At 51.0% G+C, this 27,641-nt stretch overlaps 1 protein-coding gene across 13 annotated transcripts in view; it reads left to right on the top strand.

Annotated features, from left to right (window-relative positions):
- CACNA1B (calcium voltage-gated channel subunit alpha1 B) overlaps nt 1-27,641 on the top strand; it is a 201,815-nt gene that overhangs the window by 160,324 nt on the left and 13,850 nt on the right. For 9 of the 13 annotated variants that reach the window (XM_070068043.2, XM_070068152.2, XM_070068185.2 and 6 more), the window contains 3 exon segments: nt 16,961-17,088; nt 22,402-22,498; nt 25,013-25,121. In XM_070068043.2, coding sequence (XP_069924144.1) covers nt 16,961-17,088; nt 22,402-22,498; nt 25,013-25,121 — 334 coding nt within the window. 13 annotated transcript variants of the gene reach the window in all.

Raw genomic sequence — 27,641 nt, forward strand, 5'->3', positions numbered from 1 at the left:
GGGACTGGGGAGAAAGGGGAGTTGTGTTTAGTGGGGACAGTTTCAGTTTGAGACCCTAAGAAGGTTCTAGAGAGGATAATGGTGATGGTTGCACAGCGTTATTAAAAAAATGCACGTCATGCCACTGACTTCTACAATGAAAAATGCTTAAAATGGCAAAGTCTTGGTGGCTGTTTGACCTAGCCATTGAGACACCTGTGTCCCACATTGGAGTACCTGGGTTTGATGTCCAGCTCTAGCTTCTGACTCCAGCTTCCTGGTAACGCAGGCCCTGGGAGGCAGTGGTGACAGCTGAAGTAATTGGGTTCTTGCCACCCACATTGGGAGAGCTAGATTCAGGTTTTTTGTTTTTGTTTTTGTTTTTGTTTTTTTTTGTTTTGTTTTGTTTTACAGGCAGAGTGGACAGTGAGAGAGACAGAGAGAAAGGTCTTCCTTTCTTTGCCGTTGGTTCACCCTCCAATGGCCGCCGCGGCCGGCGCGCTGCAGCCGGCACACCACGCTGATCCGATGGCAGGAGCCAGGTACTTCTCCTGGTCTCCCATGGGGTGCAGGGCCCAAGTACTTGGGCCATCCTCCACTGCACTCCCTGGCCACAGCAGAGAGCTGGCCTGGAAGAGGGGCAACTGGGACAGAATCCAGCGCCCCGACCGGGACTAGAACCCGGTGTGCCGGTGCCGCAAGGCGGAGGATTAGCCTAGTGAGCCACGGTGCCGGCCTAGATTCAGTTTTTAGCTCCTAACTTTGGCCTGGTCAGGCCCTGCCTGTTGTAGGCATTTGGGCATTGAACCAGTGGATGGCAGCATTCTCTCTCTCTCTCTCTCTCTCTCTCTCTCTCTCTCCCTCTCTCTCCCTCTCTCTCCCCCTCCTCCCCCTCTCTCTCCCTCTCTCTCCCTCCCTCTCCCCTCCCCCCCCTTTCCCTTCCTCCCTCCCTCCCTACCTCACAAATATATTTTTTAAATGGTAAATTTCTTGTATATATTTTGAGACAATAAGAAAAATAGAATACAGAAGAATAATTAACACTGAAGTTCCTCCCAGAAGTAGAAGGGAAGGGAATGTTTCCTCATGTCTTCTAGGTGGCCAGTGTCACTCCGATACTATGGCCAAAAGACAGCACAAGAGGGCCGGCGCCGTGGCTCAATAGGCTAATCCTCCACCTTGCGGCGCCGGCACACCGGGTTCTAGTCCCGGTCAGGGCGCCGGATTCTGTCCCGGTTGCCCCTCTTCCAGGCCAGCTCTCTGCTATGGCCAGGGAGTGCAGTGGAGGATGGCCCAGGTGCTTGGGCCCTGCACCCCATGGGAGACCAGGAAAAGCACCTGGATCCTGGCTCCTGCCATCGGATCAGCGCGGTGCGCCGGCTGCAGCGGCGGCCATTGGAGGGTGAACCAACGGCAAAGGAAGACCTTTCTCTCTGTCTCTCTCTCTCACTGTCCACTCTGCCTGTCAAAAATAAAAAAATAAATAAATTAAAAAAAAAAAAAAAAAAAGACAGCACAAGAAAAGAAAATTTAAAATGAATATCCATGGGGAGGTTCCAAGATGGCAGAGTAGGGAGGGAGCTTACTGCTCTAGCCCAGTAGAAGATAGTGGAGATTGACCGGCGCTGTGGCTCACTTGGCTAATCCTCTGCCTGCAGCGCTGGCACCCCGGGTTCTAGTCCCCGTGGGGTGCTGGATTCTGTCCCAGTTGCTTCTCTTCCAGTCCAGCTCTCTGCTATGGCCAGGGAAGGCAATGGAGGAGGGCCCAAGTGCTTGGGCCCTGCACCTGCATGGGAGACTGGGGGAGGCACCTGGCTCCTGGCTTCTGATCAGCGCAGCGCGCCAGCTACAGCACGCCAGCCACAGCACGCCAGCCATAGCGGCCATTTGGGGGGTGAACCAACGGAAGGAAGACCTTTCTGTCTCTCTCTCACTGTCTAACTCTGCCTGTCAAAAAAAAAAAAAAAAAAAAGAATAAATAATTAGGCTCCATAACTATTGCCTCCACGTCTGCCTGGGTGAGCAACTTAAGTTGAAAAACTGCTTACTTAGAAGCTGGCATTGTGGTGTAGTCGGTTAAGCCAGTGTCTGCAGTGCCAGCATCCCATGTGGGTACAGGTTCGAGTCCTGACTGCTCCACTTGCAGTCCAGCTCCCTGCTAACGCACCTGAGAAAGCAGCAGAAGATAGCCCATGTGCTTGAGCCCCTGTCATCAACAGGGGAGACCTGGATGAAGCTCCTGGCTTTGGCCCGGCCCAGCCCTGGCGGCCATCTGGGAAGTGAACTAACTGATGGAAGATAAATCAGTCAATCTCTTTCTCATCTCTCTCCCTCCTGCTCTCACTCTCTCCCTCCTCTTGGTTAACTTCGCCTTTCAAATAAGTAAATATTTAAGGCCAGTGCCTTGGCTCATTTGGCTAATTCTCCGCCTGCGGCGCCGGCACCCCAGGTTCTAGTCCCGGTTGGGGTGCCGGGTACTAGTCCCAGTTGCTCCTCTCCAGTCCAGCTCTCTGCTGTGGCCTGGGAAAGCGGTGGAGGATGGCCCAAGTGCTTGGGCCCTGAACTGGCATGGGACACCAGGAGGAAGCAACTGGCTCCTGGCTTTGGATTGGCGCAGCGCGCTTTCCACAGCACCGGCCGTAGCAGCCATTTGGGGGGTGAACCAACAGAAGGAAGACCTTTCTCTCTGTCTCTCTCTCTCTCTCTCTCACTGTCTAACTCTGTCTGTAAAAAACAACAACAACAAAAAAAGTGGAGATTGTGTAATCTCAGGAAAGAGGAAAAATGGCAGAGGAAACTACCGAAATTACAGGGACACGGTGCACCTACGTGGAGGACACAGGCGCCCACAGCTTAGGACTCCAAAGCCGAGAGCCTATGTACCAGTGCTGGAAGGTGAGATGAGACCAGACCACAGAAGCCCAAGCCAGTGGCAAAAAAGTGGCAGGAAGAGCTTAGAGGGAACCAGGCTTGGAACCCCATTAGGGGAAAGTGTACCAGCCAAACAAGAGGAGGGAAAAAAGAAAAAAAAAAAAGGATGGGATGGACATGTTTCTCTCTCCCCAATCACTTTACAGCAGCTGTACTGTAACAAGCTGATAGAGCAGGCACCATTTTGGACATATGTAACAGCTGTGCCAGCTCCTGACTCTGGTGGGGAGAACTAACAGGGGTCTGGAGCTTGTGACTGTGTGAAGCTTCTGAACTGGGACTGTGGGGAAAAAAACAGAGTGTGGGGGAGGACTCATGGTGTGGCTGGGACTCTGAGCAGTCTCAGTGGGAGATGCCACAAGCTTGGGGGTTCCTGGTTACCTGGTGAGAGACATTGTTGGGGAATCTGAACTTACACTAAGGACTGCACAGATCCTTTGTGTGGTCCTTGGGACAGAGTGGACAAATATTATACCCACTGGGGCTAGCGCTCCCGCACCAGTCTCCACTGAGGAGAGGAGCTCAGCAGAGCAGAATATACCTCCCTTCTAATTAAGAGAGAGAGAGATTTACCACAACAAACCTGGGTGTGTCACCTTAGGCTCACCCTTAACCCTTTAGAGCTGAACAAAGCTCTCTGACCACACCCACTACAAGCCTCTGGAGATTCACTGAAAACAGACACTCCACTTATTTACAGTCATAGTACAAAGAGAAAAGATGCCACAGCAAAAAAGAGAAAAAAGTGGTGGTGGGGGGGGCGGCGCTTTGGCTCAGCGCAGCTCCAGCCATTGTGGCCAGTTGGGGAGTGAACCATCGGATGGAAAACCTCCCTCTCCCTCCCTCCCTCTCCCTCCCTCTCCCTCCCTCTCCCTCCCTCTCCCTCCCTCTTCCTCCCTCTCCCTCCCTCTCCCTCCCTCTCCCTCTCTCCCCCTCCTTTCCACTCCCTCTCCCTCTCTCCCCCTCTCTTCCCCCCCTTTCTCTTTCTCTCTCTCTCTGCCTCTCCTTTCTGTGTAATTCAGTCTTTCAAATAAATAAATAAATCTTTAAGAAAACAACAAAAAAGAAGAAACCAATGAGTATCTCCATAAATGCCAAACAACAAATGCACCAATCCAAGAAAAAAGAATAAGGGGGACAACAGGACACCCAAAAGAACATAATGGCCCAAAAGAACATGACACTTCAATACTAGATTGTGAGGACAATGAGATAGAAGAAATGTAAGAAATGGAATTCATGAAAATTGATCATAAGATTACATATAGGCCGGTGCCGCGGCTCACTAGGCTAATCCTCCGCCTTGCGGTGCTGGCACACCGGGTTCTAGTCCCGGTCGGGGTGCCGGATTCTGTCCCAGTTGCCCCTCTTCCAGGCCAGCTCTCTGCTGTGGCCAGGGAGTGCAGTGGAGGATGGCCCAAGTACTTGGGCCCTGCACCCCATGGGAGACCAGGATAAGTACCTGGCTCCTGCCATCGGATCAGCGCGGTGCACCGGCCACAGCAGCCATTGGAGGGTGAACCAATGGCAAAGGAAGACCTTTCTCTCTGTCTCTCTCTCTCACTGTCCACTCTGCCTGTCAAAAAAAAAAAAAAAGAAAAAAGACAAAAAAAGATTACATAGAAGTAATCAAAAGCAAATGCATGAACTACTGGAATCTGTGTGGGACATGAAAGAAAATTTCTCCTATGAAATCGAGATCCTAAAGAAGAATCAAAATGAAATGAAGAATTCAATAAAATAAATTAAAAAATGCAATGGAGAGCCTTAAAAACAGAATTGTTGAAGCAGAAGAGAGAATATTGGACTTAAAATATAAAGCACAGGAAAGTATACAGTCAAACCAAAGACAAGAAGAGGAAATTAGAAAACTAAAAAACACTGTTGGAAATCTACAGGATACTATTTAAAAAATAAAAACTAACATATGGGTTCTAGGAGTTCCTGAAAGCATGGAAAATGAAAAATGACTAGAAGACCATTTTAGTGAAATAATAGCAGGAAACTTCCCAGGGTTTGAGAAAGAAAAGGACATTCAAGTACAGTAAACACACAGAACTCCCAATACACATGACCAGAAAAGATCCTCACCATGACACATTGCAATCAAACTCACCACAGTGAAACATAAAGAGAAGATTCTAAAATGTGCATGAGAGAAATGCCATATTACTTTTAGAGGATCTCCAGTTAGACTCACAGTGGACTTCTTATCAGAAACCCTACAGGCTAAGAGAGATATAGTCCAAGTCTTAAGGGGGGAAAAAACTGTCATCCCAGAATATTATACCCTACAGAGCTCTCATTTGTTAATGAAGATGAAATAAAGACCTTCCATGACAAGCAGAAACTGAAAGAATTTGTCACCACCCATCCAGCCCTGCAAAAGATGCTTAAGGATGTGTTGCACACAGAAACACAGAAACATGGTCATCACTATGAAAGAAGGTAAAGAAAATCTCTCAGTAAAAGATCAAAGGAAGTTCAAAGTATAAATTAGGAATATTTTTGGAAGAATGGCAGGGCAAAGTCATTACTTAGCAATAGTCACCTTGAATGTAAATGGCCTCAACTCCCCAGTTAAAAGACACAGACTAGCTAAATGGATTAAAAAACAAAACCCATCTATTTGCTGCCTACAAGAAACACATCTCACCACAAAGGTGCATGCAGACTGAAAGTGAAAGGATGGAAAAGATATTCCATGCCAACAGAAACCAAAAAAGAGCTGGTGTAGCCATCCTAATACCAGACAAAATAGACTTTAACACAAAAACTGTTAAAAGAGACCACAAAAGGCCCTATATAATTATTAAGGGATCTGGCTGGCACCGTGGCTCACTTGGCTAATCTCCACCTGCGGCGCCGGCACCCCAGGTTCTAGTCCCAGTTGGGGTGCCAGATTCTGTCCCGGTTGCTCCTCTTCCAGTCCAGCTCTCTGCTGTAGCCCAAGAAGGCAGTGGAGGATGGCTCAAGTCCTTGGGCCCTGCACCCGCATGGGAGACCAGGAGGAGGCACCTGGCTCCTGGCTTCGGATCGGTGCCGAGCACCAGCCTTAGCAGCCATTTGGAGGGTGAATCAATGGAAAGGAAGACCCCCCCTTACTGTCTAAATCTGCCTGTAAAAAAATTATTAAGGGATTAATTCTACAGAAAGATATAATTATTATAAACGTATATGCACCTAATTACAGGGCACTTGGCTATTTAAAAGAAATGTTAAGGAATTTAAAGGGAGACTTAGACTTCAATACAATAGTATTGGGGGACTTCAATACCCTACTTTCAGCAATGGACAGATCAACCAAACAGAAAATCACCAAAGAAACAGCAGATATAATCGACACTATAGACCGAATGAACCTAACAGATATCTACAGAACTTTTCATCAAATAGTTGCAGAATGCACATTCTTCTCAGCAGTGCATGGAGCTTTCTCTAGGATTGACCACATATTAGGCCATAAAGCAAATCTCAGCAAATTCAAAACATTCGAAATCATACCATGCTTCTTCTCAAACCATAATGGAATGAAGCTGAAAATCAGCAACTCAGGAATCTCTAGAACATATGCAAACACATGGAGATTGAACAACATACTCCTGATTGAACATGGTCACAGAAGAAACCAAAAGAGAAATCAAAACTTTCTGGAAACAAATGAAGATGACAACAAAACATACCAAAACTTATGGGATACAGCAAAGCAGTGTTAAGAGGAAAGTTTATAGCAACTGGTGCCTACATCAAGAAATTGGAAAGGCACCAAATAAATGAACTATCAATGCATCTCAAGGATCTAGAAAAACTACAGCAAACAGAACTCAAAACTAGTAGGAGAAGAGAAATAATTAAAATTGGAGAAGAAATCAACAAAATTGAATAAAAAAACACTATAAAAGATCAGCAAAACGAAGAGTTGGATTTTTTTTTTAAATCAGCAATATTGGCATACCATTGGCACAACTAACCAAAAAAAGAAAAAAGGAGAGATGAAAAAGGAAATGTAACAGCAGACACCACAGAAATAAAAAGAATCATCAAAAATTATTACAAAGAGTTGTATATCAACAAACTGGGAAACCTAGCAGATATGGATAGATTCCTGGACACATGCAACCTATCAAAATTGATCCATGAAGACAGAAACCCTAAACAGACCCATAACCAAGACAGAAATTGAATCAGTTATAAAGGCCCTCCCAACAAAGAAAAGCCCAGGACCGGAGGGATTCACTGCTGGATTCAACCAGACATTTAGTGAAGAACTAACTCCAATTCTTCACAAGCTATTCAAAACAATTGCAAAAGAGGAAATCCTCCCAAATTCTTTCTACGAAGCTAGCATCACTTTAATTCCTAAACCTGAAAAAAGATGTAACAGAAAAAGAGAATTACAGACCAATTTCCCTGATGAACATAGATGCAAAAATCCTCAACAAAATTCTAGCCAATAGAATCCAACAACACATCAGAAGGATATCCACCCAGACCAAGTGGGATTTATCCCTGGTATGCAGGGATGGTTCAAAATTTGCAAATCAATCGATGTCATACACCACATTAACAACCTGCTGAACAAAAACCATATGATTATCTTAATAGATGCAGAGAAAGCATTTGATAAAATACAACACTTTCATGATGAAAACTCTAAGCATTTTGTTTTTTTTTTTATTTTTTTAAAGATTTTTTATTTATTTATTTGACAGGTAGAGTTACAGACAGTGAGAGGGAGAGACAGAGAGAAAGGCCTTCCTTCCGTTGGTTCACCCTCCAAATGGCCACTACAGCCGGAGCTATGCCAATCCGAAGCCAGGAGCCGGGTGCTTCTTCCTGGTTTCCCACGTGGGTGCAGGCGCCCAAGCACTTGGATCATCCTCCACTGCCTTCCCGGGCCACAGCAGAGAGCTGGACTGGAAGAGGAGCAACCGGGACTAGAACCCGGCACCCATATGGGATTCTGACACCGAAGGTGGAGGATTGGCCAGCCAAGTGAGCCATGGTGCTGGCCCTAGCATTTTGGGTTTAGAAGGAATGTTCCTCAACACAATCAAGGCAATTTATGACAAACCCACAGCCAGCATCCTATTGAATGGGGAAATGTTGGAAGCATTCCTACTGAGGTCTGGTACCAGACAGGGATGCCCACTCTCACCATTACTATTCAATATAGTCCTGGAAGTTTTAGCCAGAGCCATTAGGCAAGAAAAAGAAATCAAAGGGGATACAAATTGGAAGGAAGAAGTCAAACTATCCCTCTTTGCAGACTATTTGATTCTTTATTTAGGGGAGCCAAAGAACTCCACTAAGAGACTATTGGAACTCAAATAAGAGTTTGGTAAAGTAGCAGGATATAAAATCAATACACAAAAATCAACAGCCTTTATATACACAGACAGTGCCACAATAGCTACAAAAAAAATCAAATACCTTGGAATAACTTGACCAAGGATATGATGATATATGATATATGATATATGACCAAAGATATGATCTATGATGAGAATTACAAAACTTCAAGAAAGAAATAGAAAAAGATACAAAAAATGGAAAAATCTTCCGTGTTCATGGATTAGAAGAATCAATATCATCAGAATGTCCATTCTTCCAAAAGCAATTTACAGATTCAATGTGGTACTAATCAAAATACCAAAGACACTCTTCTCTGATCTGGAAAAAATGATGCTGAAATTCATATGGAGACACAGGAGACCCCAAGTAGCTAAAGCAATCTTGTACAGCAAAAAAAAAAAAAAAAAAATCTGGAGGCATCACAATACTAGATTTCTTTTTTATTTTTTGACAGGCAGAGTGGACAGTGAGAGAGAGACAGACAGACAGAAAGGTCTTCCTTTTGCCATTGGTTCACCCTCCAATGGCCGCCATGGCCGGCGTGCTGCGGCTGGTGCACCGCGCTGATCCGAAGGCAGGAGCCAGGTGCTTCTCCTGGTCTCCCATGGGGTGCAGGGCCCAAGTACTTGGGCCATCCTCCACTGCACTCCCCGGCCAGAGCAGAGAGCTGGACTGGAAGAGGGGCAACCGGGACAGAATCCGGCACCCCGACCGGGATTAGAAACCGGTGTGCCAATGCCGCAGTCGGAGGATTAGCCTATTGAGCTGCGGCACCGGCCACAATGGCATACTATAGGGTAATTATAATCAAAACAGCCCGTACTGGTACAAAAACAGTTGGAGAGACCAATGGAACAGAATAGAAACACCAGAAATTAATCCAAACATCTACAGTCAACTTATATTTGATCAAGGAGCTAAAACCAATTCCTGGAGCAAGGACAGTCTGTTCAACAAATGGTGCTTGGAAAACTGGATTTCCATATGCAGAAGTATGAAGCAAGACCCCTACACCTTACACAAAAATCCACTCAACATGGATTAAGGATCTAAAACTATGACCCAACACCATCAAATTATTAGAGAACATTGGAGAAACCCTACAAGATATTGCCACAGGCAAAGAGTTCTTGGAAAAGACCTCAGGGTTATAGGCAGCCGAAGCCAAAATTAACAACTGGGATTACATCAAACTGAGAAGTTTCTGTATGGTGAAAGAAACAGAAAAGTAAAGAGGCAGCTGACAGAATGGGAGAAATTACTTGGAAATTATACAACTGATACAGGATTAATAACCAGAATCTACAGAGAGATCAAGAAATTCCACAACAACAAAATAAACAACTCACTTAAGAGATGGCCCAAGGACTTTAAAAAGACATTTTTCAAAAGAGGAAATCCAAATGGCCAACAGACACACGAAAAAATGTTCAGGATCATTAGTCATCAGGGAAATGCAAATCAAAACCACAATGAGGGGCCAGCACTGTGGCCTAGTGGGTAAAGCTGCCACCTGCAGTGTCGGCATCCCATATGGGCACCAGCTTGAGTCCCAGCTGCTCCACTTCTGATACAGCTCTCTGCTATGGCCTGAGAAGACAGTAGAGGAAGGCCCAAGTCCTTGGGCCCTTGTACCCGCATGGGAGACCCAAAAGAAGCTCCTGGCTCCTGGCTTCGAATTGGCTCAGTTCCAGCCATTGTGGCCAACTGGGGAGTGAACCAGCAGATGGAAGACTTCTCTCCCTCCCTCTCTCTCTCTCTCTCTCTGCCTCTCCTTCTCTCTATGTAACTCTGTCTTTCAAATAAATAAATAAATCTTAAAAAAAAAAAAACACACACACACAATGAGGTTTCACCTCACCCTGATTAGAACGGCTTTCATACAAAAATCAGCAAACAACAAATGCTGGTAAGAATGTGGGGGAAAAGGTACCCTAATTCACTGTTGATGGGAATGCAAACTGGAAAAACCACTATTTAAGACAGTTTGGAAATCTGAATATAGTTCTACCATATGACCCAGCCATCCCACTCCTCGGAATTTACCTAAAGGAAATTAAATCGGCAAATAAAAGAGCTGTCTTCACCTCCATGTCTATTGCAGCTCAATTCACAATAGCTAAGACATGGAATCAACCTAAATGCCATCAACAAAAGACTGGATAAAGAAATTACAGAATATGCACTCTATGGAATACTACACAGAGGTAAAAAAAAAATGAAATCCGATCTTTTGCAACAAAATGGAGGAATCTGGAAAACATCATACCGAGAGAAATTAGCCAGTCCCAAAGGGACAAATATCATATGGTCTCCCTGATCTGTGACAACTAACTGAACACCTAAAAGGAAACCTGTAGAAGCAATACTGACACTATGAGAAGCATTGACTTGATCAGCCCTTGTCCTGAATGTTGAGGAACAGTTTATTGTTTTATTCTTTTTACTATTTTCTTTTTCTACTTAATACCATTGGTTGAGCTCTACTTAGCACAGAATTATTCTTAGGTGTTTAAGCCCAATTGAAAATTGATCCCTGTTAAAAATAAGAGTGGGAATAAGAGAGGAAGGAGATGTACAGCTTGGCACATGCTCACTCGGACTTACCGCTAATGATAAAGCTTAAAACTTGCCATTGGACTCCAAATCCCATTAAGTTGGCATGTACCCATGCCATCTTACTAGTTAAAGTGATCAGTTTAAGTTCATAACTGATCATAAAGATAGGATTAAGTGTCAAAGGGATCACATAAATAAGACCAAGTGTCTGCTAATAACAATTGATAGAATTAAAATGGAGAGTTCGTCCTTCCTTCCCTCCCTCCTTCCTTCCTTCCTTCCTTCTCTTTCTCTTTCTCTTTCTCTTTCTCTTTCTCGTTCTCTTTCTCTTTCTCTTTCTCTTTCTCTTTCTCTTTCTCTCTCTTTCTCTCTCTTTCTCTCTCTTTCTCTCTTTCTCTCTTTCTTTCTCTCTGCTTTCTTTCTCTTTCTCTTTCTCTCTTTCTTTCTCTCTGCTTTCTTTCTCTCTCTCTTTCACTCTTTCTTTCTTTCTGTCTCTCTCTCTCTCCCTTTAAAATAAACAAAAAATCTTAATAAAACTCAAAAAAACTTGTTCTAAAGGGGCCAAGAACAGAACCCATGTTCAGAGGCCTAGACAAGAACACAGTTACTGGGGTCACCACTGCTGGTTCCTGTGGTATGCATTAGTAGGAAACTGACATCAGGAGCCTACCCCAATGTGGGATGCAGGCATCCTAACCACTATGCTGAATGTACACCCCAGACTTGGAGTCTTTTATACTATTTCAGCCAAGGAGGTTTGGGCCTCAAATGATGGTAAATTGTGAGAAAGACCAAGAATATGAGGAAACCTATTGGAAAATAAAGGATTATTGAATCTGGTTTATTTCTACAGACTCAGTTCAGTGCCAGCTCTGGATCTCTGATGATAAAATCTGTTCTCCTCCTTCATCTGGGGAGGAGTAGGGTCACCTCTACAAGAGGAAACTATAAGATATGGGGAGGACAGAGAGCCCCTCCTGTATCTGGTGATTCTCAGTTGTTTTCAGTCCACAATAGTCCTGTGTGGAGGTAGCAAATTCTGGGGCAGCATAGCCTCATCCTCTTCAAATCCAGAAGACTTAAAGTGTCTAGTATAATTTTTCTTTTTACTATTTTCTCTTTCTACTTAGTACCATTGCTTGAAATCTTTACTTAACACAGAATTATTCTTAGGTGTTTAAATCCAATTGAGAATTGATCCCTGTAGAAAACAAGAGGGGGAATAAGAGAGGAAGGAGATTTACAGTATGGCACACATTCCCATGGACTTATCCCTAAGGGTAAAGCTAAAAACTTTCCATGGGACTCCAAATCCCATTAAGCTGTGTAGTACTAATGCCATCTTACTAGTTAAAATAATCATTTAAGTGTGTAACTGATCATATAGCTAGGAATAAGTGTCAAAGGGATCACATAAATAAGACCACGTGTCTGCTAATAACAACAGATAGAATTAAAAGGGGAGAATGATCCAACATGGGAAGCAGGCCACACAGCAGACTCATAGAATGACAAATGCCCTAAGCAGCACTCTGATCTCAGAATCAACCCTTAAGGCATTTGGATCTGGCTATAAAGCCCATGAGAGCATTTCAGGCATGGAAAGCCAAGACACTGTGGCAAAAAATGGCCTACATGAAAGATCTCTGTGAGTGAGATCCCAGCGGAAAGAACGGGCCATCAAAGAAGGAGGTACCTTTCTCTGAAGGGAGGAGAGAACTTCTACTTTGACTATGACCTTGTCTAAATAATGACGGACTTTGTAGACTCAAAAGGCTTCCATAGCCTTGGCAGCTCATGACAAGAGCCTCGGGTGATTACTGACATCATAATAAGAGTGTCAGTTGTTAATTGACAACAGGAGTCACTGTGCACTTGCTCCCCACGTAGGACCTCTGTCCTTAATGGGTTGTACTATGAGAATTAACAGTAAAACTTATCTCCAAACATTACTTTATACCTTGTGTGTCTGTGTGGGTGTAAACTGTTGAAATCTTTACTTAGTACAGAGTTGATCTTCTGTATATAAAGATAATTAAAAATGAATGTAATGAAGAATGGGATGGGAGAGGGAGTAGGAGGCAGGATGGGAGGGGAGTGGGAAAGCGAGTATGGGGGCAAGAGTTGCTATATTCCAAAAGCTGTACCTATGAAATTTATATTTATTAAATAAAAGCTCTCTGGGGCCGGCGCTGTGGTGCAGTGGGTTAATGCCCTGGCATGCAGCACCGGCATTCCATATGGGCGCTGGTTCGAGACCTGGCTGCTCCACTTCTGATCCAGCTCCCTGCTATGGCCTAGGAAAGCAGTGGAAGATGGTCTAAGTCCTTGGGCCCCTGCACCCATGTGGGAGACCTGGAAAAGGCTCCTGGCTCCTGGCTTCGGATCAGCGTGGCTCCAGCCATTGCGGCCAACTGGGGAGTGAACCATCAGATGGAAGACCTCTCTCTCTCTCTCTCTCTCTCTCTGCCTCCATCCTTCTCTCTCTGTGTAACAGTGTAACTCTTTCAAATAAATAAATAAATTTTTTTAAAAAAATAAAAAGAATTAAAAAGGAGAGAAGGATCCAACATGGGAAGCAGGCCACACAGCAGACTCATAGAATGGCAAATGCCCTAAACAGCACTCTGGCCTCAGAATCAGGCTTAAGGCATTTGGATCCAGCTAAAAAGCCCATGAGCGTTTCTCATGCATGGGAAACCAAGACACTATGGCAAAAAAGTGACCTAAATGAAAGATCTCTGTGAGTGAGATCTCAGCAGAAAGAAGGGGCCATCAAAGAAGGAAGTACCTTTCTCTGAAGGGAGGAGAGAACTTCCACTTCGGTTATGGCCTTGTCTAAATAAGGTCGGAGTTTGTGAACTCAAGAGGCTTCCATAGCCTTGGCAGCTCATGACAAGAGCCTCTGGTGATTACTGACGTCATAAGAAAGAATGTCAGGCCGGCGCTGTGGCTCACTTGGCTAATCCTCCACCTGCGGCGCTATCACCCTGAATTCTAGTCCTGGTTGGGGCTCCAGATTCTGTCCTGGTTGTTCCTCTTCCAGTCCAGCTTTCTGCTGTGGCCCAGGAAGGCAGTAGAGGAGTGCTTGGGCCCTGCACCTGCATGGGACACCAGGAGGAAGCACCTGGCTCCTGGCTTTGGATCAGCGCAGCGTGCCGGCTGTAGCAACCATTTGGGGGGGTGAACCAATGGAAAAGGAAGACCTTTCTCTCTGTCTCTCTCTCTCAGTCTAACTCTGCCTGTCCAAAAAAAAAAAGAGTGTCAATTGTTAACTCAACAATAGGAGTCACTGTGCACTTACTCCCCATGTAGGATCTCTGTCCTTAATGTGTTGTACTATGCAAATTAATGGTAAAACTAGTTTTCAAACCGTACTTTATACTTTGTGTGTCTGTGTGGTACAAACTGTTGAAATCTTCACTTAGTATAGAGTTGATCTTCTGTATATAAAATAATTAAAAATGAATCTTAATGAAGTATGGGATGGGAGAGGGAGTAGGAGGTGGGACAAGGGGGTGGGAGGGTGGGTATGGGGGGAAGAACTGCTATATTCCAAAAACTGTACCTATGAAATTTATATTTGTTAAAGCTTTCTAAAAATTGAAGAAGAAAATGAATATCCCTTAAGAATGTTGATGAAGAAATTCTGCACAGAATACTAGTAAAGCAATTCTGACCACACACTAAGAAATGCACCCCATGACAAAATGGAGTTTATTCCAGGAATCTGGCAGTGGTTGAATGTAAGGAAAACACCAACAATATCACTGCAGTGAGAAGCCAGCTGCATGATCACCTCAGTAGATGGAGAACTATTTGACAAAACTTAATGCATTTTCATTATAAAGAACATTCAGAAGCAAAAAAAAAAAAAAAAAGAAGAAGAAGAAGAAGAAGAAGAAGAAGAAAAGAAAATGAAGAAAATGGAGAACTTGGAAGGGAGCTTCCTTAGTAAGAGGAAGGGCTTTATAAGAAGCTCAGTTACGGGGAACTCCCACAGCCATTGCCCGTCATGATGGAAATCCTGGCTTGGGTCAGCGCTGTGGTTAACGCGGGTTAATGCCCTGCCCTGAAGCGTCAGCATCCTATATGGGCACCAGTTTGATTCCCAGCTGCTCCACTTCTGATCCAGCTCTCTGCTATGGCCTGGGATAGCAGTAGTAGAAGATGGCCCAAGTCCTTGGGCCACTGCACCCACATGGGAGACCTGGAAGAAGCTCCAGGCTCCTGGCTTTGGATAGGCACAGCTCCGACCATTGCAGCCAATTGGGTAGTAAACCATCGGATGGAAGACATCTCTCTCTCTCTCTCCCCCGCCTCCCTCCTCCCTCCCTCCCTCCCTCCCTCTCCCCTCCCTGGGTAACTCTGACTTTCAAATAAATAAGTAAATCTTAAAAAGAAAGAAAGAAAAAAATCCTGGCCAGAGCAGTCAGACAAGAAAAAAAAAGTATCATGGTTGAACAGGATTTGACGCCCCAGGATGGAGCCCAGAGGGGACAGCAGAAGGTGCCCATCTCTGTCTCTGCCTCCTGGGTCACCGGGTGATTGTTGCTCCAGACATGCCTGCCACTGTCAGCCCCTGTAAGGTCCCAGCCAGTGGGGCCATATAGAATAGGAGTAAGTATCTGCAGATCATATGTCTGGTGATATCCAGCATTAAGTAAAGAACTCTCTTTTTTATTTATTTATTTTTTTAATTTATTTATTTAGTTGAGAGGTAGAGGTAGAGTTACACACAGAGAGAGGGAGACAGAGAGATAGGTCTTCCATCTGCCCAAGTGCTTGGATTCCTGCACGCATGTGGGAGACCCAGATGGAGCTCCTGGCTCCTGGCTTTAGCCTGGCCCAGCCCTGGCCGTGGTGGCCATCTGGGGAGTTAACCAGCAATGGAAGACCTCTCTCTCCCTCCCTCTCTGTAACTCTGCCTTTCAAATAAATAAATATTAAAAAAGAAGAAGAAGATGTACAAACGGCCAACAGCCACATGAAGAGGTGTTCAGCATCCTTGGTCATTAAGGAAACGCAAATCAAATCCACCTTAAGCTAGTGCTCCGTGTCCACCGTGACAACTGGAGCAGTGTTTATTTAAAAGGGGACGTAGCAGCCATTGGGACGGCTGTGGAGGAAAAAAACTGTGGTGCACTGCTGGCAGCATTGCAAAGTGCAGAAAGTCGGGCAGGTCCCTAAAACTTCAGCATAAAATGACCACATGACCCAGCAGTGCCCTCACATGTCCCCAAGAGCGGGGAGAGGATGCGTCTGCATGGGAGTGTCCATGAGCATCGACCATGACAGCCAGGTGTGCATCTGTGGGTGCTGCCCGCCTGAGAGAAGGCAGACAAGACCTCATTTCAGTGACAGGTCCGGAGTGAACAAACCTGCAGGCAGGAGGGTGGTGCTGCCGGGAGACGCTGCAGGCGGGGTGCAGGGGAGGTAGGGGACGTTCTGCCAGGTGATGAGCCAGTGGTGAAACCGGAGAGATGCTCGCACGGCACTGTGAGTGCCCCACCTGCTGCTGCACCGTGCGTTTTATAAAACATCCCTTGTGTGTTGTGTGAATTTCAGCCATGTATATATACATATGTATGTATTTGTACATGTATGCACACACCCAGCTGTTGGCCTGTGGAGCGCCAACTTCTAACTGCAAAGCTGGTGCTGTCACAGAGCTGAGGGACACAGAGCTGTCCCTCAGTGTTGAGGGACGATGGACCTGAGTGGCAGTGTGGACCCTGGGCAGGGGCCCACGTGACATGGGGCAGCAGCAGGAGAGAGCAGAGCCTTTGGAGGACAGATATGGGTGCAGTTTGTGGAATCTAGACCCTGAGGTGGGGGAAAGTCCTGGAAATCCCAGTGCAGGGCCTGTGGGATAGCTGCTGGCCAGGTCAGAGTGACCTCTGCTCCCAGGTCAGGCCAGAGTGACCTCTGCTCCCCAGCCAGGTCAGAGTGACCTCTGCCCCTCAGGTCAGGACAGAGTGACTTCTGTTCCCCAGGTCAGGACAGAGTGACCTCTGCTCCCTGGCCAGGTCAGAGTGACCTCTGCCCCTGGTGGCATCGCAACAGACCATGGCTGGAGGAGGGGTGGGCAGGCTGGGTGCTGTCTACATCACCTTTTCTCCTTCCTGTCCTGCAGATGTTGAACCTCTTTGTGGCTGTGATCATGGACAATTTTGAGTACCTTACACGGGACTCTTCCATCTTAGGGCCTCACCACCTGGATGAGTTCATCCGGGTCTGGGCTGAATACGACCCGGCCGCGTGGTGAGTGAGCCCTGGTGGTCCTCAGGGGTGGTCCCTGCCTGCGGATCTCAGCACAGGGCCGGGCTGGCTTTGGAATCTCTTCAAGTGGCTTCTTCCACGAGACTTGGTCTGGGGCCCAGGTGTTTCTCCTGCTCCACGTGGGACGGTGCCATCACGTGGGCCCTTGTGCACCTCTCTGGGCTGGGGAGTCGTCGCCCGGTACCTGGGGGCCATGGAGGGCTTCTGGGGCTCCACTGGACAGGAGCTGGTTGTGCTCCCTTGAGGGCTGTGGAGGAAGCTGGGTTCCAGCACCCTGTGAGGTCAGAGGGCAGGGAGGGCAGGGAGACATGGGCTGTGGGATTGCTGAAGGCCGAGGGTCTCGCTCTTTTCCTTGAGGAAGGAGCCGGCAGGTGCCCACCCCAGTGCACGCACAGCACACGTTCCATGAGCGTGGTTTTCCTTATGTTGTTTTGTCTTGTTTTATTTATTAAGAAGCAGAGAGACAGTGAGTTGCAGACAGAATTTGCATTTGCTAGTGCATTCCTCCAATACCTGCGGAAGAAGCCTGAAGCTGGGCACTCCACCCAGGTCTCCCATGTGGGTGGCATAAACCCAGGACCTGACCCACCTCTGCTGGTCCCGGGTACACATTAGCAGGGAGCGGAAGTCAGGAGTGGAGCTGGCCTGAAACCCAGGCCCTGTGATGTGGGGCACAGGCGTCTCAGCCACAGGGCCAGACGCAGGTCCATGCCCTTGACACAGCAAGGAGGTTTGCTGTGCTGCAGTAGAAGTGGTTCACACCTAAACAGAGCAAGGGTCTTGTGAGGGAGAGTGTGGGGGTCAGAAGGTGAAGCTGCTTGAGACCACGTCCCATAGGAGGGTCCTGAAGCCCATGGCTGCTGTCCTCAGGAGGGAGGCAAGCAGAGCAGGGTCCCCGCTGTGTCCCTGTGCATCCCTCATCTGGTCATTCGCTCATTCACGCACGCACTTGCTCGTTGGTTCGTGTTCACCAAATCAGTCACCTGTTTACTTTCTTGTTCGAGCCTCAGTCACTGAGGGCTGCTCTTTGAAGGAAGAACGCAGGGTGTGCAGAGACCAGGCTGCTGCTGGGTAGGACACGGGCCTGTTCAGCACCCACAGCAGGTGCTCAGGGAACATGCTGGCGTAGAGCTCTGCCTTCAGCCTCTTGCTGCGGGTGTCCTGGAGATGACCAGACTCCTCCCGGGGAAGTCCCCACCACCCATACAGCTCCTCAGGTCCTCGTTTTCCCTGCAGTTGAAGCTCTGCTCGGAGAGCAGTACATAGGCCCAAAGGCTTGGAGACTCAGCTGGGCTTCCTCCCTGTCCCCATCACAGTGAGTCCTTGTCCAGGCCAGGCAAGCCCCGGAGCCCCTGCAGCACAGGTCACTCCTGCCCAGGGCACCAGGCCCACAGTGTCTAGAGTCTCTGTGTGTGTTTTCCACTTTAGTGAGCAAATTATGACTTTATGATTTTCACATGATGCACACTTGCATGAGCAAGTGCACATTTGTTCATGCTTTGTGGTGTATGTGGCTGTTTCCGTGGCTTTGGGAAGTCTTGTCATGTCTCATGTATGAACCTGTCATGTCTCATGTGTGTGTCCATCATGTCTTGTGTGTGTCATGTCTCATGTGTGTATGTCATGTCTCATGTATGAACACGTTGCATCTCATGTACGTGTCTGTCATGCTTCATGTGTGCCTGTCACCTCTCATGCATGAACCTGTGTGCCCTGCAGTGTCCAGGACTTGTACAGCAATGTTCAGCTTGGGGACAGCCAGCCACACCAGGTCTGTGTTCGGAGAGGGCCAGTCAGAGTGGAGTGGAGGCAACCAAACCCGAGGCTTGGACCCTGTAGGGTCGTCCAGACTGTGATGCAAGGGTTTGCCTCTATTTCTAGGAGGCTGTGGTACAAAACCAGAGGGCCAAGGCAGGTGTGTGAAGTGAGACCACTCCTCCATATCTCGTGAACATGTGTCCGGGTCCTCCAAGGTCGGCCACAGCTCAGAGCAGAGCGGAGCATGCAGGAGATGGACTGGGCCAACCTGCACTGGGGTGCAGACTGCTTCCCAAACCTGAGTTAACAAAAGCGTGAAAGTCAGGGGTGGATACAGAAAGTGCATGTTGAGTAAATGCAGGATACAGGCCTCACCCAGATGTGGCACATACAAGATAATGCACCAGACCCACAGGTCCAGCAGTGGTACCGACATGGCCTGTAAGCAGCGAGCACAGCTCTGCTCCCGTGAGCAGCACGGGCTGGAGGAGGCCAGAGCTGCAGAGGCATGCATCTGGACCCCATGTCCTGGGCACAGCTGGGGCAGCCTGGGCCTCTGAGTGCCTCCTGACGGATGCAGGGACATGGATGTGTTCATTTCCCGGGTGGACACTCAGAGAGCTCCTCGTTCTTGGGGAGAAACCTTGAAAGAACAAAGCTCTGTGAAATTTCCTGAGTGGGGCGTGTGTGTGCACAAGCACAGATGTGTGCACCCGTGTAGTGTTTTATGTGTACATGTGCTATGTGTGCACACAGGCGTGTGCATGTGTCTTGTGCACCTGCACGTTTGTGTGTACATGTGTGGTTCATGTAACTTCATGTGTGCATGTGTGTGCTGTGTGTTTGCATTGCATGTCTGTGTGCACGTGCGTCTCTTGTGTGCTTTTGTGTGTGAGTACATGTGCATGCCCTGTTGAGGCCGGGGTTTCTGGTGTACCTGGTGGTGAAGTGTGGAGAGTCGAGAGCAGAAAGTCAGCCACACTTGTTGGAGCAATCTGTGTGCTGGTTTTGTATTCGTCCATCTGTCCGCTCAGCACTCCCTGAGTGTCTGCCATGTGCTGGGGACAGGGCCTTCGGCAGAGCAGCTGCCCACTCTCAGGCACTCAGCCATGCCAGGGTGTTTCTGAGGGAGGAGGGGCCACACCTGTTTGGTGAGCCAGAGGCCATGGCCCTACAGCTGACGGGGGCACTGGAGTCGGGGGCAGCCCAGGAGGCTGCATCAGGCTGGGGAGGGCAGCACCCTGCAGAGGACTGGCATGAAGGCTGGAGCAGGCTGAGGAGGGCCTTGGACATCCAGTTAAACAAGCGTCTTGGACTTGGCTTTGAGGATGGCAAGGATAGTGTTTGAATCAGAGAGTGACAGTGTTAGGCCCACACCCCCTCTGATGGCATCTGGCAGTTTGATGGATGGGGCAGTTGTGGGGGCTGAGAGGTCCCACGTGCACCCAGCCCCTTGTGGTTGGCCAGCTCGTTGGGGGAAGCTGAAGGGGCTTCCTTTTCCTTCCCTCTACCTGGAAGCAGATTCAGCATGACCTGTAGCCGGCTGCACTGTGGTGTTGGGGTGCGGGTGCGGTGCCGCAGTGGAGGAGAGAAAGGTGTCTGTGCTGACCTGGGGGCGCCAGCCCTGGAGCAGCAGCTCCTCAGCTGGACCTGCAGGCTCCTGGGAGGACACGGTGTGCTCAGGAAGCATACAGGGCATGCCTCTGAGGCTGCTGTGTTAGGAAGAAGACCTGTGTCAGCCAGAGCGGCCCGGGGCACACCCGTCTCAGGGTCTGCAGGAAGAGCTAGTAGCAAGCAAAGTGCGGTTGTGTGCAGGGTGGGGGCTCAGCATCGGGCAGCAGGTGCGGCCTCTGTGGAGCCCACAGGTGTTCTGCGTCTAGTGCCTCCTGCTCACATTAGGCTCCAGGAATTATCCTGGGATGGCCACGCCTCCTGGGGTGGTCTAAACCCCAGTGCCCCCAACTAGGGAGTTCCTGTCTGGCCATACCCCTCAGCTTCAACACTATAGCTCTGGGGCAGGCGGGCGGGATGGGTCCCACCATGCCTTTGTTGCCATAACCTGTGACGTTTCCTTTCCAGTTGCCGGATTCATTATAAGGATATGTACAGTTTGTTGCGTTGTATTGCGCCACCCGTTGGCTTAGGGAAGAACTGCCCTCGTAGGTTGGCCTACAAGGTTTGCAACTCCAGAGCCTCCATCCGACATGCTCCCTGTCCCCAGCGCAGACACAGCACACACCCCTGCCTGGTCTGGGAATGTCGACACCTCACCTCTCCTGCCCTGCCCCCGCCCCTGCCCCGCCCGCACCCCAGCCTCCTGGACGCTTTGGTTCCCTGTCTGACCCCCCTGACTCCTCCAGCTGGCTGGGGACAGGCAGCCTCGTGAGACAGCGCACAGAGAAGGCATTCTGGCTGGGCCACGTTGGCCAGGACCGGCCGGCGGGGTGGGGGCTGGGGGCCAGATCCTGCCTGTGCCAAGGCAGCGGCTGCCTCACCCAGTTTTCCTCTGAGCTCTCGCAGGTGGGCTGATGGTCTGACAGGCCAGAGGCCGAGGGCCACAGAGGAGGGGCCTGGGCACTGGTAAACCAGGAGCAGCTCACCCTCTGGCTTGGTTTCCCAGGCCTGGAAGAGGAGAGGGCAGTGGCAGAGTGGGCCACAGACTCCGATCTGCCCAGCTCAGCCGAGGAGCCCCCGGTCTGGAGTCATGGGAGGAGAGTGAGGTCCTGGGGCAGACCCACGTGCCGGGAAGAGGCTGCCCCCTGTCTCCTGGGCCATGTGAACCTGTCTGTCACAGGTAGCCGCCCAGGGTAGCAGCAGGCCCCAGGCCTCGTGGCCTCTCTGCTGCTGGAACACAAGGTCCTGGGCCCCCAGGCACCTTCCCGAGCCTGGAGGCTTTTGGGTTCTAGGACCCACACTGGAGGCCCGGCCCACGCCCCGCCCCAGCTCCTCCCTCCCTGCAGCAGCCCTGCCCTGGGCCAGCCTCGGGCGTCTCTGGGCTTGGAGTAGCACTTGCCCTGTGGTCAAGGTTGGCTGTAGAGCTTCAGGCTCCCTGTAGTTTTCTGGCTTCATTTAGATTTTTCTCCACCTTTTTAGCTTCTGCCCTCACTTGGAAGCAAATCTGGCCCCAAAGAAAGCTGGTGTTTCCCTGTGGCTCATGGCCACAGCCTGGCCTGCTTCGTGCCCTGTCTGCCGGCTCTGGCGGAACAGTGCACAGCTCTTCTCTGATTTGGCATCATCTGTGGCTTCTGAAAGAGTGAACTCAGAGATGAACAACCCAAAGCCGCCCCGATGCAGCCCTTCCTCACCCCTCCATGTTCATTAGCTCAGACGCCACCCCTGCCCGCTGCCCCGCGGGAGGCTGAGTGGGGGCCAGGAGGGGACCGAGCCCAGCAGAGACCCCCCTACCCTACCTGTGGACCTGGGCGCCGGGCCCAGCGCTTGGATTAACTGGACCTGTCTTCTTGTCTGCTTCCTCCCCTGCTCCCCGCTGCCCTCCTCCTGTGGAACTCCCTGCTGGCCTCGGGGACGGGTCTCCAGTGGGCGCATCAGTTACAGTGACATGTTTGAGATGCTGAAGCACATGTCCCCACCCCTGGGGCTGGGGAAGAAGTGCCCTGCTCGAGTCGCGTACAAGGTAGACCCCGCCCCGCGCCCCCACCCAAGGGGGCCGGCTCGCCTGTCTCCCCTAGGGCTGGCTCTACTGTCTGGCCCCTGTGCCACTGTCTGCACCCGGCTGCCTCGCTGGTTCCCTCTGCTCCTCCCTGCCCTGTCTCTGCCTCCCTCCCACACTCAGGGACTCAACCACCACCACACCTGCCCCGGCTCAGGAGCCTGGAGCTGGCCTTTGTTCCTTCCCTTTGCAGGAATGAGGAGTCAGCCGGAGCCAAGGGCCGGGAGCCGGGGCTCCTGGGTTGGTGGAGCCTGCAGGGCCTGTGGTGCCTCTGTCACTCCCCTTCCCCCAGGCTCAGCAGGTGCAGAAGTTCCTCCGGCCTGCCCTGCGGTGGCATTGAGGGGGTGAAAGGGAGAGGCACCTGCTGCCACCCCTAGGGTGTCAGAGGTCACTGGGAGCCCAGGAGTCACTGACTCTGAGTTGCAAGGAAGTGGACTGAGGAACATCCCCAGCCCCTCCTGGGTGGGGCAGGCACATCACAGGGCCCAGCCCCAAGCCCCTCCTACCTGTCTATGCCCCTCAGAGCTGTCCTGTGGGCCCTGTTCTTCAGCCAGCCAAGCTGGGCCTGTGCCTCCCCCTGTCGGAGAGCTTCCCACCAGAGCATCTCTGGGCGTCTCCAGCTCATGCTGTCCCCAAGCCCTGTCACCCGACTCAGCACAGCCTGTAGGACCTGAGTGGCTCCTCTCGTCCCCTGCCCTTCCCCTAACTCATGCATGTTCCTACGAAAGAGAGCTCTGTCCACACCTGCACCTGGAGCCCTCCTGGGCAGTCAGAGCCATGATGGGGTGGCCCTTGGAGCACCTTCCTGGCCACACTGGCTGACTCTCCAGAATAGTAGATGGCCGTGGACCAATCCAGCAGCTGCCCAGAGCACTGTGGCCAAGAGCACCAGATTCTGGCTGTTTCAGGGGAGGGCAGCCCTGCTGGTGCCCTGGATGGAGCTCTCCTGTCATAGGAATGACCTGCTTGCGCTCAGTCCCCTCCCCGCCCCCCCCCCCCCGGCTGTCGGTGCTGTCTGCAGGGCCACTGCACTCTGAGAAGCAGCTTTCTCCTGGTGTGCAACACACAGGGTGCACAAGGACTGGATGTGCCAGGTGGGGCTTTGCCAGCATTCAGGGGAGAGAATCTGGCTCTTGTCTCCATCCCTGGTGCCCCCTAGCCCCTGCCATCAGACTAAGGACCCTGGATTTAGAGCCAGTGTGCCAGAGACAGGGCTGTGAAAGGCCATGGCTTGGGGGAGGGTGGCAAAGCCCAGGGTGCAGCTCCCGGTTCCAGCTCCCTTCTGGTGGCACCAACATCTCGGATGCACCTGAGTACCGTTTCTTCCTCAAGCCCTCCTGAGTTTTCAGAACAGTAGGTGCCAGGCAGCTTGGGGCCGTGTCTAGGGGTCCATGGTGCAGACGAGACCTGGGGATCCAGGAGCAGGGTGCACGGCACTTCCCAGGCTCCTGCACAGAGCGCTGACCTGCACTCGGTAATGGCTGAGCCCCAGACTGGAAGGAGCTGGTCTCTGAGATTCTTCTCACTGGTGGTTTTCATTTGTGTATTTTTTACAGATTCTTATTTGCTTATTTATTCATTTATTTATTTGAAAGGCAAAGTTACAGAGAGATAGGGAGAGACAAGGAAGGAGGGAGGGAGAGAGATCTTCCATCCATTGGTTCACTCTCCAGATGGCCACAAAGACCAGGGCAGGGTAGCTGAAGCCAGGAGCTTCTTCCTGGTCTGCCACGTGGTGCAGGGCCCAAACACTTGGGACTTGTGCTGCTGCTTTCCCAGGTGCATAGCAGAGAGCTGGGTCCAAAGTTGAGCAGCTTGGACTGGAACCGGTGCCCACAAAGGGTTCTAGCACTGCGGACGGTGGCTTTCCCCATAGTGCCACAGGGCTGGCCCTGTAACTGAGATGGTCCCTGCCTTCAGCTGGCTTCAACCATCTCTTTCTGGCCCCTTGGCTGGGTGGTGAGAGGCAGGAGTCATGCTGGGCCTGAGCTAAAGCCAAGTGTTGCCCTTGAGGGGACTGGGACCCAGAGCAGCTCCTGCCTCTCATCCAGATGATCCATGCTGGGAGAGGAAGAGACTGGGGTGGGGAGGGCCTTAGAGACCAGGGTTTCCCCCACCCTATACACTGTCCCAGGGAGCCTGAGACAGGGTCGCACACCCATCTTTCAGCCACGGGCAGTGGGCAGGAGGTTCTATGGCTGAGAATATCCTGTCCCTTCTGAGAAATCAAGGCTACTGGCCTGACCCCTAACCATGGTCCTCACCAGGATCTCTGCTTTTCTCAGCTCAGGTGAGGGTGGGGTTGGGACAAGTGTGAATGCTGGCAAAGCTCCCATCCCCTACCTGCTCAGGCCAGGATCCTGCAGGGACCACCCCAGGAGGCCTAGCCCCACCTCCAGGGACCCCGTGCACTGTGTAGCCCTGGGGTGGGGAGCAGCCCCACAGGCCTAGCCCTGACCTGTCCTTGCCTGTTCCCAGCGCCTGGTCCGCATGAACATGCCCATCTCCAGTGAGGACATGACGGTGCACTTCACATCCACGCTGATGGCTCTCATTCGGACAGCGCTGGACATCAAGCTGGCACCAGGTGAGCAAGGCAGCCTGGGGGTGGGGGCACCGGGCCCTTAGGAGCCAGCCCCAGGTTGGGGGAGAGGGAGCCACCCCCAGCTGTGTACGGGTAGGGGTGGGGGGAGAAGGGGCCAGCCCCAGCTGTGTACGGGTAGGGGTGGGGGGAGAAGGAGCCAGCCCCAGCTGTGTGTGGGTGGTGGGGGAGAGGGAGAAGGAGCCAGCTCCAGCTGTGTACGGGTAGGGGTGGGGGGAGAAGGAGCCAGCCCCAGCTGTGTGTGGGTGGTGGGGGAGAGGGAGAAGGAGCCAGCTCCAGCTGTGTACGGGTAGGGGTGGGGGGAGAAGGAGCCAGCCCCAGCTGTGTGCAGATGGAGAGGAGAGGGAGAAGGAGCCAGCTCCAGCTGTGTGCAGATGGAGAGGAGAGGGAGAAGGAGCCAGCTCCAGCTGTGTGCAGATGGAGAGGAGAGGGAGAGGGAGCCAGCCCCAGCTGTGTGCAGATGGAGAGGAGAGGGAGAAGGAGCCAGCTCCAGCTGTGTACGGGTAGGGGTGGGGGGAGAAGGAGCCAGCCCCAGCTGTGTGTGGGTGGTGGGGGAGAGGGAGCCAGCCCCAGATGTGTGCAGATGGAGAGGAGAGGGAGAGGGAGACAGCCCCAGCTGTGTGTGGGTGGTGGGGGAGAGGGAGTCAGCCCCAGATGTGTGCAGATTGGGGGGAGGAGGGAGTCAACCCCAGCTGTGTGCAGATGGGGAGAGGGAGCCAGCCCCGGGGGAGGGGAGGAGGGAGGAGGGCAGGTGCTACCTTGGAGGGAGTTGACAGCTGCCCAGAGCACCTCCTGTACAGAGCGCAGGGTAAGAGGACAGCTGCCCAGTCCCTCCTTGGTCCCCCAGGAAGCCTCTGCACACTGGCACAGCCACAACTCACTTTCAGGCAGGGGAACTGAGGCATAGGGTTCTTCAGAGCCAATAGTGGGGGCTCTGGCCCAGCCTGGCCCAGCCTCACTGCAGCCAGAGCCATTCTGGTGCCTCAGCTTCCAGCCCCAGTGAGCCCTATGCCTTCAGGTCCAGTCCAGTTGATGCCACACAAGGGGAGGAAGACCCTGCCCTGCTCCTCCACTGAGGCCTTGCCCCTGGCCCTGGGAACTCTGCCCTGCTCCTACCATGGCACAGAGTCAGCTCCCTGCTCATCACTCACATGGTCTCTTGCTGTGCTGGTTTTTCTCTCTACTGGCTTATATTTTATAAGATTTATTTATGTATTTGAAAGGCAGAGTTAGAGAGAGAGAGAGAGATCTTCGATCCACTGCCCCACCCTTCATATGACCGCAACAACCAGGGCTGTGCCTGGCTGAAGCCAGGAGCTTCTTCCTGGTCTCCCACGTGGGTGCAGGGACCCAAGGACTTGGGCCATCCTCCACTGCTTTCCCAGGCCATAGCAGAGAGCCGGATTGGAAGTGGAGCAGCCAGGACTGGAACTGGAGGCCATAAGGGGGTGCCGGCATTGCATGCTGTGGTTTAACCTGCTACGCCACAGCACCAGCCCCTTGTACTGGCTTATTTATATCGCTATTATCAAGACGTGTCACCCATTTTAAAGAAGTTCTCTCCCTCTCTGTCCATCTCACAGTTTTATTCCTTCATAAGCGAGTAGCTCCTTAAGAACCTGGTCTCTGCCGTTTGATTTCTGCCTCCCAGTCCCCAGAGCGTCACTGAAGCTTGTGTTGTTAATAGGCCACAGCCTGCACCCTGGGAGCCCATGCCACTGCTCAGTCCCCCGGGGCCATGCTGCAGCCTGCACCCTGGGAGCCCATGCCACTGCTCAGTCCCCCGGGGCCATGCCACAGCCTGCACCCTGGGAGCCCATGCCACTGCTCAGTCCCCCGGGGCCATGCTGCAGCCATTTTTCAGTCCCCACTCTCTTTCTGAGACCCTTGCACATCTGTGTCTCTCGTCCTCTCATCTCCCAAGCCCTGAACCTGCTTGTGGGGCATCGGGGTCTTCTCTTTGCGGTCCACACTCGCCCCATGGTCACCTGACCCGTTCCCTGGCCCTCAGTATCGTGGATCCATTCTGTGTCGGTCCAGACCCAGGTCTGCTGCCGGGCAGGGGACAGCTGTGCCCCACAGCCCTGCCGCCAGCACCAGTGGAGGCTCTGGTGCTCCAGCTCCTCAAGACTCCCTCTGAGGCCACCTCTGTCCCCTCATTTTTCTCACCCCGTGTTGCATCGGCATCTGATCTCTCACTGCAACCTCTCTAGTCTGCCTTCAGAATACATCCAGAGTGTGGTCACTTGAGTCCCTGCCCCCTGCCAGCTCCTGGCCCCGCCTATCAGCAGCTAGCATGCTCAGGTCAAAGGTCACACCAGTGAGGATGACAAAGACCCTGCTGACAAGAACAGCATCACAGAGGGTGTTAAGAACAACTTCACACGTTCAACCCACAAACCAAGCTCACTTGGGAGTGGATGGCCTAAGTGATATGGTGTTTGTGAGGTGAATTAAATTCAGTGAAAACCCACAGCACAGGTGATTTCCAGCTCTGATGGCTTC

This window comes from Oryctolagus cuniculus, chromosome 1 (assembly GCF_051225735.1).
Source record: "Oryctolagus cuniculus isolate XC-2025 breed Fujian yellow rabbit chromosome 1, ASM5122573v1, whole genome shotgun sequence".
NCBI lineage: Eukaryota > Metazoa > Chordata > Mammalia > Lagomorpha > Leporidae > Oryctolagus > Oryctolagus cuniculus.